The following is a 12,010-nucleotide window of genomic DNA, read 5'->3' as shown; positions in this document are numbered from 1 at the left end:
TGTCATGCACATAACACAGTGTCTTCGGACAGTACGGATGTTCTACTGCCATAATATAGTTTACGTGTTCATTATACATAGGATTGGCATGTAAAAGCATATAAAATGTATTTGGAACTGTGCGTAGAAAATGAACAAAAATATATTCGTGACAACTCGCGCATCCTGCCCCGAGCGCCCTACCGGCCCCGGGGGCGTATGCCACGGGCGACCAGGAAATGATGACATCACGCACGCACTTATGGACCCTATAGCAGCTAAAGTACTTACAATTTCGACCTTCTGTTACCATACCCTTACTCAGGAAAGGGTTTTTGACACTTTAAAAACAGAAAAGAATTTTTTCCAGAGATTTTATTTCCTGCACACTGGGGGGGGGGGGTCATATCTGGAGGCTGCACAGTCAAGGGGTTAAACAACTTTACAGCATTGCTACTCAATATCAACATACCTTCTGTGGTAGAATCTTCTCTGCTAATTTCTTCTTCTTCTTAGAACTTCCATGGGAATAGTCTGAAGGGACACCTCCCTGGTTGGTAGGTGGAGGTCCACCACCACCACTGCTGCCCCCACTACCTCCTCCACTGTGGATTTAAAAGTATTGCTATGAGAGGCCATAAGAACAAGACATGAAGCTTAAGAACTTAACCACTGCACTGCTCTGCATTAAAATACCACACATCCGAGGTGCACCGAAAATAAATTCTTTCCAAAAAATTACTTTCTCTTATTTTATTGTTAAAATGCATTCTCTGATCACGGGGAACTAAAAAAAAATATTGTATGTGACATACTTTAATCGTGATGGAGCTAGGAAGTTGAGCATATTATGGCCACAGAGCGACGGAGCGCTCAGGGTCACTAGGCCTGGCCATCCCGTGAGACGGCAGTTGCCGCGAATATAATACAGTATTTCACAACTATTTTGATGTTTCTCATTTGTATCTTCCCTGGTTCTATGCTGTAATATTATTCAAAAGTATGCAATTTGTGGAATTTATATAGTTCAATGTGTGGAACATCACTATGACCAAAATTATGGGGCTCATATATGTGACATATATATTATATTTTATGATCAATCAGTGTTTTTGGCTGTTATTACACTATACAGTATACACACATAATATATACATATCTACATATGTGTTCATCATGGCGAACCACTAAGTTCGTATGGTGAGCGCAAAAAACCAGCGTTGAATGTAATGAAACGCCATTTTCTGGGTGAGACCCGGAGGCTCCCCGGAGCTTTACCGGCTGATATGCTAATGTCAGACTTTGGCATCAGTCATGTGTATGGAGTTCTAGGGCCTACCGGGGACCACGAGCCAGAACCTGGCCCCCTCAGAGAGGCATGGGGAGCAATGGCCTATAGAAACCCCCGTGTGGTTGGAAGCATTCTATGTCTGCCATCGACCGGGTCAAGCATCCAGAAAGGTAAGCATTCCAAAACAAACCCCTATTCTGGTGAAAATTGCTACCTAAGCCGAACTAGTGGATAGAACTCTTCAACAAAAAACAAGGAAACTAGCATGACGTCATACATCACCGCGCCGCTGTCTGCGCAGCTCACCCCTCCCCTGGAGGGGGAAGGGGAAGCCCCAGACCCTCCACGCCGGATATCCACCCATCAGTTCTGAGGCTGGATGTCAAAACACGCGAAAAACGCCGACCGGAGGGAGGGAGGGTTGCCGGGGAGCCTCCGGGTCTCACCCAGAAAATGGCGTTTCATTACATTCAACGCTGGTTTTCTGGGGGGAGCCCCGTCGGCTCCCCGGAGCTAACTACTCACAGAGGAAGGTCAAAGGGACAGAACCGGGAGGCGGACACCACGCACCCCCCAAGGAGGCGAGACAACCGGCAGCAAACGCCAACCCAAGGCGCCATAGCCCCGAAAATCCCGGGAACAACACGAGAACCACGAGCAGCAAGGCCATGTCACCCAGAGGGCAGCGAGAGCAGCAAAGCCACGAACGCCACAGGCATGAGGGAAGAACACAGGCAGCTTAGCCGCAAGAGCACGGCTGACCACCCGGGACACTATCACCCGCGAACCGGGAAGAACAGAACCGGATCAACGCAAAACGCGCTCCGGACCCAAACGCCGTGGCACACAAACAACAGTGGAGGGCCGCCACTGAACACAAAAACGACACACCCCCGGCCCGACCAATGAAGCACCAACAAACCCTGGACCCCTCCAGAATGCAGCAGCCCCACCCCGCGCCAGAAAAGATGGAGACTGCTACCACCAAACAACCAAAACGCTAAAACCGAAGGGGCACTACCAACCGAGGAGAAGACAGAGCACGCTGACCAGAGACCAGGATGGTGCAAGCGGCGCACGAACAGGCCGGAGGTGAAACGACGCACCAAACAGCTGACTAACGGTGCAGAAGCAACACCAAGACCGAAAGCAAGCTGAAGCGGCTCCGCCCGCGCCGCATGAAAAGAGGCGACAGTATGGGGCAAGACGACGGCCCCCAACCCCCACCAGAAAACCAAGCCGAGAGTAAACCAAGCCAACAAGAGTAACCACCTAAGAAGGGACAGGAAAAGGAAGGACCGCCAAAATACCCCATACTGCCGCCAAGAGAAGCACGCAGGTGGGACACCTACCACGAAGCCACCCGACCACCAACCGGAGGCGAGACCACGAGCCAGAACATAAGCAGCCCCGACAAGGCCCCTCCGAACCCAGGAAAAAGGCGGAGCCGCGGGAAGATCTCGGGCGCGACCACCGAAATCCAGGCGGTACAAGGAGATGGAACGTCTACCGAACAGAAAAACTCCCCAAAGCATGCAAGCCCGCCAGGAGTTCAGAAACGACGGGTCCGACGTGAGACATCACACGACCCCCCCCCCCCCCAAAAAAAAAAAAACAGCAGGGCAAGCTAGGAAACCAAAGAAGGCGGAAGGGTTGCTGCCAGAACAGTACCCGAACCAAGGGGTACGAACAACTGCAATAGACCGAGACAAAGAAGCACATCACAGGACACAGGCTGACCAACGCCTAAGAACACACGCAGAATATCCCTGCTGCAGAGGAGGCAGGAAGAAAGAGCAGAAGCACAAAAACCCCAGGAGAACAACCAGGGGTGGACAATCAGGCAGGGACAGAAAAAACCCCACGCAATCCCCAGGCACAAAACGGCAGCAAAGTGCCACTCCACAACCGGACACAGCAACAAGGACACGCCACCGTGAAACACGGTACCAATGCACACGTGCAGCAGCAGCAACAGGCACCACTGCAACATGCAACATGTACATAGCAACTCCCTTCTGCAAAGGCAGAGAACGGAGCAGGCAGACCCCAGACAGGGCCAACGGAGACACGACAAAACCCTGCAGGCCCAGAAACCTGCACCAGGCGACCGACGGCGGAGAAAACCCCGCTCGATACCTGCTGGATGAGGTACTGGGAGCTCTTTCACACCTCAAACCCGGCCCAAGGCCAGGCTAGACCGGCCCGAGGGTGGCCCACCAGGCAGCTGCTAGGAGCAGTCCACCGGCCCACATACCCCCACAACCAGGACGGGCCGGAACTGCCATACGAAAACAGGCTAGTGCGCCCAGGAAGTCCACAGACGAACCAGCAAGAAAGCTTATGCTCGCAAGTATGTCGTGTAACAAGCACAGACCTCTGATGGTAATACAGTGTTCCCCAAATGTGCCAATAGCACCACTGCACTCCACTGGTACTATCCCGCAAGTTCTACCAGATAGGCGGGACCCAAGAGCCAGAGCTCAAATCCTGCAAGCACAGCCAGGAGCCTTACCAGGTGAGTACAGAACCAACCCTACAACCCCCACACCTCACAACATTAAAAAAGGAGGGTCCCCTGAATGACTCCAGCATGGGTTGGACATGCACATGAGGGGGGACAGGAAGGGTTGAAAAAAAGGGACAGTCACTGGTGTGCGAACGGTCTCAGTCATACAAAAATATACCTAAATGAAGACAGGTAAATAAACAACACCGCATCCAGCGCCCGGCCAAAAGACGCCAGACCGCAGAAACTCACCTGGCGAATGGTGGCACGAACTTGACACGACGCAACCGTGCCCAGAAGAACCTGGGAGCACCGCCAGGTGAAGACGCCAGAGCCGGACCCTGCCGGACCCGCAGGAGAGCAGGGAGAGGCGAAGGAGGCGTCTACACCCATGACACAGGGCAAACCGCGGTGTCCTCCCCACAACTGGGAACCAGGACACCCCCGGCGCGAAGGGGCACATACCGCAGCCAGGGAGAAGAAACGAGAGGCGAAGCACTGTAGCAAAAAGGGCGCAAAACACCAGCACTAAAACACCGCCCAGACCAAAACAAACTCCACGGCGCATGTGCATAACAAGCTGGCCGAACCACACACCCTCCCAGTGGGAAGGCACCAGCCAGGACCACTGCACGAGAAAAGTAGCCAAAAGAGGAAGCAGGAACAATAAAACCGGCCAAAGAAGCAAAGAGCCCAAAAAAGGAACCCAACCGGGCGACAAGTAGCCCAACCGGGCGACAAGTAGCCCAACCGGGCGACAAGTAGCCCAACCGGGCGGCAAGTAGCCCAACCGGGCGGCAAGTAGCCCAACCGGGCGGCAAGTAGCCCGACAGGGCGGCAAGTAGCCCAACAGGGCGGCAAGTAGCCCAACAGGGCGACAAGTAGCCCAACAGGGCGACAAGTAGCCCAACAGGGCGAAAAGCACGAGGAGCCGACAGACGTTCCAATAATGCGGGAAGTAGCGAAAAATCTTCCCGTACCCTCGAGAACACAGAAGCCAACACTAGTCCCGAAGGCACACGAAGGTGCAGGCACACCTGAGATCAGAAGTCACGCAGAACCCCATCGAATGGGGAAACATGACGAAAACACCATCCCAAAAAGGGGTGGGAGGAAACATCCACCCAAAGGATGGAACCAACCGACTCAAAGGCCAAGGAACCGAGCCCGGGGAGGGGCCGACGCCCAACAACACGTACGGTGAGTGGGGAGGAAAGACCCCACTCTGCGTAACCACAAGCCCCGCCTAGAGGGGGATAAAAAAAAAACCACAGGGTCCAACGGGGCCAAGGCCCCCAAGTCAGCCCCTCCCCAGCCCCGGGAACCTACACGACAGGCCCCGGGGCCGAGCCGTTCTCCCAAAGCCCCAGCCGTACCAGAAAACCGGGGCAGCCGTGAAAACACTAAGGAAGGGAGGCCACTGGCAGACTCGTACAACACGGCTGGAGGAACAGGCTCAAATGCCCCCGTCACTACCCCGGAAGGGGAATTCCCCGAGACTGCCCGAGTCTCAACACCATCAAAAACCCCGACCCGAACCTACAGACGGTAAGGAACCGGATGCAGGCAGGAAGGGTAATCCAGGGGAAAGACAAGGGGGCGTGGATGGAACCGAAGCAACCAATACCCCCAAGTCCCAAAACGAACTACAACGGGGCAGCCCCGGGGCTCCCGGGGAGGAAACCACGAGAACGTTGCCACCACCAAGGCTCAAGTGCAACGCCCCTGCTGCCCGCACCCGCTTTGTTAGCACAACTGGGTAACCAAGCCACAACGAGCAACCAAACTCGCAGGACTCCGGGTCGAAGGTGTCAACGACCCCACAGGCGGCAGACGGAGGCAAAACAGAGTCACCCAGAGACAAAGGGTGAGAGCAACCCTCAAACTCGCTGGAAGCGAGGGGGGGACTCTGGGGTCACATCCATCGGACCCGCGCGCCCCCAGGGGTTTCCCAGGGTCCCGAGCGTTTACTATAAGAGAACTCGCGCTCAGGTAATCCCAGGCAGGGTACTGCTAACCGGCACCCAAAGCTACCAAACAACTTTCTAAGAGCTGAACCCCCGGGACGTGTACACTCACGGGGACCTAGCAGGGGGTGCCACCAGAAAATACTCAGAACACAAGGGACACAAGGGGCAAGAACGAAGGCAGACCCCCCCCCCACAAGGTAGATAAACAAAAAGAAAAAGAAAACCCCGCAAGAGGACAGCGTACCCAAGCGGAACAGAGCCGGCCGCTATGATTGGTAAAGACAAGCTGCACAGTACCCTGCGCCCCACCAGTGCAAAAACTGCCCCTTACTCTTAGGCGAACAAGGGAGACAGAACACCCGAGCACACAAAGAGCGGCCGAAAACCAAGCAGTAAACGGCCAAGCAGGGGCAGGACCCAAGGAACTTGTGGAAGGTGGCCCCAAGCCCCAAGAGCAGTACTTACAGGGCACCTAGGGAAGGGAACCCTAGGCGCATGCAGCCCGAGTACTGGAGAATCACTCCCGGCTCACGCACCACCTAGAAAACAGACACCACACTCTAGGTACAGTGCTGAAACAACCACTGGAGCCGGAGCACATAACCGTTGCCCATAGCATCAGCCGAAGAACTGATGGGTGGATAGCCGGCGTGGGAGGTCTGGGGCTCCCCCTTCCCCCTCCCGGGGAGGGGGGAGCTGCGCAGACAGCGGCGCGGTGATGTATGACGTCATGCTAATTTCCTTGTTTTTTGTTGAAGAGTTCTTTCCACTAGTTCGGCTTAGGTAGCAATTTTCACCAGAATAGGGGTTTGTTTTGGAATGCTTACCTTTCTGGATGCTTGACCCGGTCGATGGCAGACATAGAATGCTTCCAACCACACGGGGGTTTCTATAGGCCATTGCTCCCCATGCCTCTCTGAGGGGGCCAGGTTCTGGCTCGTGGTCCCCGGTAGGCCCTAGAACTCCATACACATGACTGATGCCAAAGTCTGACATTAGCATATCAGCCGGTAAAGCTCCGAGGAGCCGACGGGGCTCCCCCCAGAAAACAAGAGCTGCCACACCAAGCCACTTCTTCAACACCTAACTTGTCAGCATTACTCCTCTCACAATAATGTTTGTGGTGTAATTACACTATATACACATTATATGTAACTATCTACCTGTTTTATTCACCATAACTGTAAAACTAAGTTAATATAGTGTCCAAACAGCATAGTGGTCACTGCATGACAAGTCACACAGCAGACAGCCTAACTCACTTCCTCACTTAAATGGCTCCTCCCAACATAAGCCTTTTGTTGTTATTACACCCTATACACACGTTATATACAAGTATCTACATTTGTGTTCACCATAGCAAACCACTAAGCTGGTGTGATGATTCCAGACAATAACATGTTCAATAACATGTACAGCCAGCAAACGATGCCACCTCTTCCTCTCTCCCTTACCAACAGTACCCCTCCCACAGTTTATTCACAACGCTAATTCTCACCACAATCCTGCTTTTATCAGAATCCTAGTCACTAAATTATGTAAATGAATAATTTTCCCTATGTTTATTTTGTAAAGGAACATGAGGAATTGCTTGAAGAATTTTAGATGGATGAAATAATGGCAGAGTGCTGTGGCTAGCACTGTGAACATCTTCAACGGCATTTACTCTCTGATATCTGAACGCTGAACACAGTCTACCACAGTCAGGCTCTTCTGTAATACTATCATCGCTAAATAATACTAGATACATATATTTGGAAAGTTTTAGGCGATGCTGTGGTCGAAAGCTGAACAGCAATGCTGCTAGCTCATGCTGCATGCGCCAGAATTGGTTGCTAACTCAGTACTGAGGCTCTCACACCCGGGAATGTTGCCCTTGATTAACTATAAGAACCCTGAGTGGTGTTGTGCACCACCTGTTGAGAGCCTCAAGGCGCAGTGCAGTGGGGAAAGTAATCAGTAGTATCAATAATCTAGTCTACTGTACTGCTAAAATTATGATATTACTTTTTTCTAAACTTCCACAAAGAGCAATATCACCACCAATCTGTAGAAGAGAATGTCTGTTTGTCAGTTTCTCCAAAGATGGAGACCAGATATGTGGGCCCAGCCTCACGAAAATAATGGAGGGAATAGTCTGGGGATATGGAATGAACATAGGCTCGTCGGGGTTGCAAGAATTAAAAAGAGAACAGCATGCCAGGGTCCCATTCAGACCTCTATGATAACTTTTGGCACTGCCAGCCAGTATACCAATCAAAATTTTATTTATATATATATATATATATATATATATATATATATATATATATATATATATATATATATATATATATATATATATATATATATATATACAGGCATACCTCAGAATAAGAGTTTAATCCGTTCCTGGAGACGCCTCGCCTTCCGAAAACTCGCATTCCGAAGTTAATTTCCCCATAAGAAATAAAGGGAAATGAATTAATCCGTTCCTGACTACCCCAAAAACCCCACATCAAACTAAATTTTTATACCTAATTTACCTAATTCATCTAAATAAACCTACAAAACTGTGTTCCATTTATTACTTACCTTGCTGTCGAGTGCTGTAGGCGTATGGAAGATGGTGAGGAGGGGGGAGGAGGAGAGGAGTTACTGTTTGGAAGGGGAGTCCCCTTCCATAATCACATCACATAACCCCATGCCTTGTAACACTATGGATACCACTTCTCTTTCTAAATTTTTCAAACCAGCCCCTGCTTGCCTTAAACTCTTTCTTATCTGCATCACTCGTTGCAGGGGTATTCTTTAGAAGGTCTTCGTGCAACACCCTGGCTTTCTCACAAATAATGGCCTCCGAAACACTATCACCCCTCAACTCCTTGTCGTGTATCCAAATTAATAACAACTTTTCCACTTCTTCAAGTATTTGTGGTCTTTGTGCCGTTAATGTTCTTACTCCTTTTGCCACTTTAGCACCCATAATCTTATTTTTCTTCTTAAGTATAGTGCATATTGTTGATGTGGCTTTGTTGTACTGCCTACAAAGTTCAACAACACGTGTACCGTTCTCATGCTTCCGAATGATCTCTTGTTTCTCCTCTATTGTCATCCTCACATGAGCTTTCTGGCCTTTATCCTTACCACTGGCTTTCTTGGGACCCATGGTGAGATATATAATAACAAATTGTATAGACAAATCACCAAAAATCCAACAAAACACTGAAAATCCGCGAGAAGAATTGATGTGGGGGTAGTCACTGAGCGCGAGACAATAATAAACTGAGGGGCGGCGGGGCGGAGGGGCGACGAACGCGCTAGGTCGGCTGTACGCGTATCAACAAACTCGCGTCCAAACTCGCCTCCCGAAGTAACCCTCGCCTTCTGAGACAAATTTTTGGAGTAAATACACCTCGCCTTCCGAAAACCTCGCATACAGGGACAATCGCATTCCGAGGTACCACTGTATATATATATATATATATATATATATATATATATATATATATATATATATATATATATATATATATATATATATATATATATATATATATATATATATATAATATATATATATATAATATATATATATATATATATATATATATATATATATATATATATATATATAATATATATATATATAATATATATATATATATATATATATATATATATATAATATATATATATATATATATATATATATATAATATATATATATATATATATATATATATATAATATATATATATATATATATATATAATATATATATATATATATATATATATATATATATATATATATATATATATATATATATATATATATATATATATATATAATATGTCATACCTAGTAGCCAGAACTCACTTTTTGGCCTACTATTCAAGGCCCGATTTGCCTAATAAGCCAAGTTTTCCTGAATTAATATATTTTTTCTAATTTTTTTCTTATGAAATGATAAAGCTACCCATTTCATTATGTATGAGGTCAATTTTTTTTTATTGGAGTTAAAATTAACTTAGATATATGACCGAACCTAACCAACCCTACCTAACCTAACCTAACCTATCTTCATAGGTTAGGTTTGGTTAGGTAGCCGAAAAAGTTAGGTTAGGTTAGGTAGGTTAGGTAGTCGAAAAACAATTAATTCATGAAAACTTGGCTTATTAGGCAAATCGGGCCTTGCATAGTAGGCTGAGAAGTGCGTTCTGGCTACTAGGTACGACATATATATACAGTGCTTCCTCAGACTAACGAACCCCGCTCTATCGAATTCCCGGAAGAGCCGAACAAATTGAATTCGGTACCAAATGTTCAGTGGAACATACAAATGTTCGATTAAGTGAGGAATGTTCGTCCAAGCGGTCACCGAGGCCGAGCGTCAGAGCTGGCTGTCATCAACTATGATTTGCCAGAGTGTAAACAGTTATGTAGTGTTTTATTATCCTTACCCATTGTTTCTAGGGAGAAATGGTGATAAAAATGGTGATAGAATGGTGTCAGGGGGCATTGGTGAGAGAGTTGTTGCCAGGAGGCAAGTGGTGTCAGAAGAGGCAACACGTGACTGGCGCCTCCATGCTCCCCCGCCCCCACCCTCCTTCCTCCACCTGACCACAGAGACCACTCACTCTCCTCTCGTCGTCAGATGCCAAGAGTCAATTTAATGATAATTATCGCATTATCTACACTGAAAATAGTCTTTTTATTAGAAAAAATGTCATATTGGAGCAATAATAATGGTGAAAATTGTAATATATACAGTACAAATTTTAAACAGTTTGAACACATTTCCTTTTCACAGAATTTTTAATACAATTGGGGTGTAGATAACAGCTGGCATTGTGTGGCCGGCCAGTCGCTCCCTGAGCCATGGGAGGGGGGAGGGGTTGTTTCCTGGATCCCTCCCTCCCTCCTTTAACAGCCTACATACTGTACTAATACCTATTTAAAAAAAATTTTGAGGAGGCCAATAAAACAAGCACAGGTCGTGTGAACGTTAGGCCTTGGTGAGGTGGCTGGCATCATTTGTGGTGGTGTCAGGGGAGGCAGGCGGTGTCAGGGGAGGCAGGCGGTGTCAGTGGAAGCAGGCGGTGTCAGGGGAAGCAGGCGGTGTCAGGGGAGGCAGGTGGTATCAGAGGAGGCAGGCGGTGTCAGGGGAGGCAGGTGGGGTCAGGGGAGGCAGGCGGGGTCAGGGGAGGCAGTCGGGGTCGGGGGAGGCAGGTGGTGGAAAGAGGCAGGTAGGGTCAGTGGTGGAAGGTGTTGTCAGGGGAGGTGGAAGTGGAGAGAAAAGGGTGCTCACCATGCATGGCTGCCAAACCTCTCATTCATACTCTATTATAAATCTCAATCTTAGCTGTAAAATATTTATGCCAAAATATGTTAATTTTTGTGTATTAATATACATTATTAATCATTAACACGTTTTATTGTTTCCTGTAGAAAACAATAGCTGACTTGGCATTGTGATGTGTATGGCCGGGTACCTGGGGGGTGGAGGGGGGGGGGGTCCTGGAGGTGTGAGAGGAGACCTGTCAACCCATCATTTTTTTTTTGTCGGGCGAGTTGAGACTCTTCCAAGCCTGCTGCTTCAATAGGGATGGTGTGGGGGTGTGGGGGATGATGTGGGTGGTGGTGTGGGGTGTGTGGGTGGTGGGGGCGAATGGTGTTAGTGGTGTGGGGGATGGTGTGGGTGGTGTGGAGGATGGTGTGGGTGGTGTGGGGGATGGTGTGGGGGATGGTGTGGGTGGTGTGGGGGATGGTGTGGGTGGTGTGGGGGATGGTATGGGTGGTGTGGGGGATGGTATGGGTGGTGTGGGGGATGGTGTGGGTGGTGTGGAGGATGGTGTGGGTGGTGTGGAGATGGTGTGGGTGGTGTGTGGGTGGTGTGGGGGATGGTATGGGTGGTGTGGGGGATGGTATGGGTGGTGTGGGGATGGTGTGGGTGGTGTGGAGGATGGTGTGGGTGGTGTGGGGGATGGTGTGGGTGGTGTGGGGGATGGTGTGGGTGGTGTGGAGGATGGTGTGGGTGGTGTGGGGAGTGTGGGTGGTGGGGGCGAATGGTGTTAGTGGTGTTGGGGATGGTGTGGGGATGGTGTGGGTGGTGTGGAGGATGGTGTGGGTGGTGTGGGGGATGGTGTGGATGGTGTGGAGGATGGTGTGGGGGATGGTGATTCTCGCATCTCAGATTATTATTGACACTAAAAGAGCATGAAAGATATTATAATGAAGCACCACACAACAAAGAAACAAACTAATGTGTCCTGGCAT

At 49.0% G+C, this 12,010-nt stretch overlaps 1 protein-coding gene across 2 annotated transcripts in view; it reads right to left on the bottom strand.

Annotated features, from left to right (window-relative positions):
• Nucleotides 1–12,010, bottom strand: part of LOC138349817 (brahma-associated protein of 60 kDa-like) — a 172,644-nt gene that overhangs the window by 120,986 nt on the left and 39,648 nt on the right. For both annotated transcript variants that reach the window (XM_069315593.1, XM_069315594.1), the window contains exon 3: nucleotides 452–584. In XM_069315593.1, the coding sequence (XP_069171694.1) occupies nucleotides 452–584 (133 nt within the window). The remainder of the gene's footprint in view (nucleotides 1–451; nucleotides 585–12,010) is intronic.

Source organism: Procambarus clarkii, chromosome 81 (assembly GCF_040958095.1).
Source record: "Procambarus clarkii isolate CNS0578487 chromosome 81, FALCON_Pclarkii_2.0, whole genome shotgun sequence".
NCBI classification, from domain to species: domain Eukaryota; kingdom Metazoa; phylum Arthropoda; class Malacostraca; order Decapoda; family Cambaridae; genus Procambarus; species Procambarus clarkii.
The sequence above is the reverse complement of the archived record's forward strand: the minus strand, read 5'-3'. Positions and strand labels throughout refer to the sequence as shown.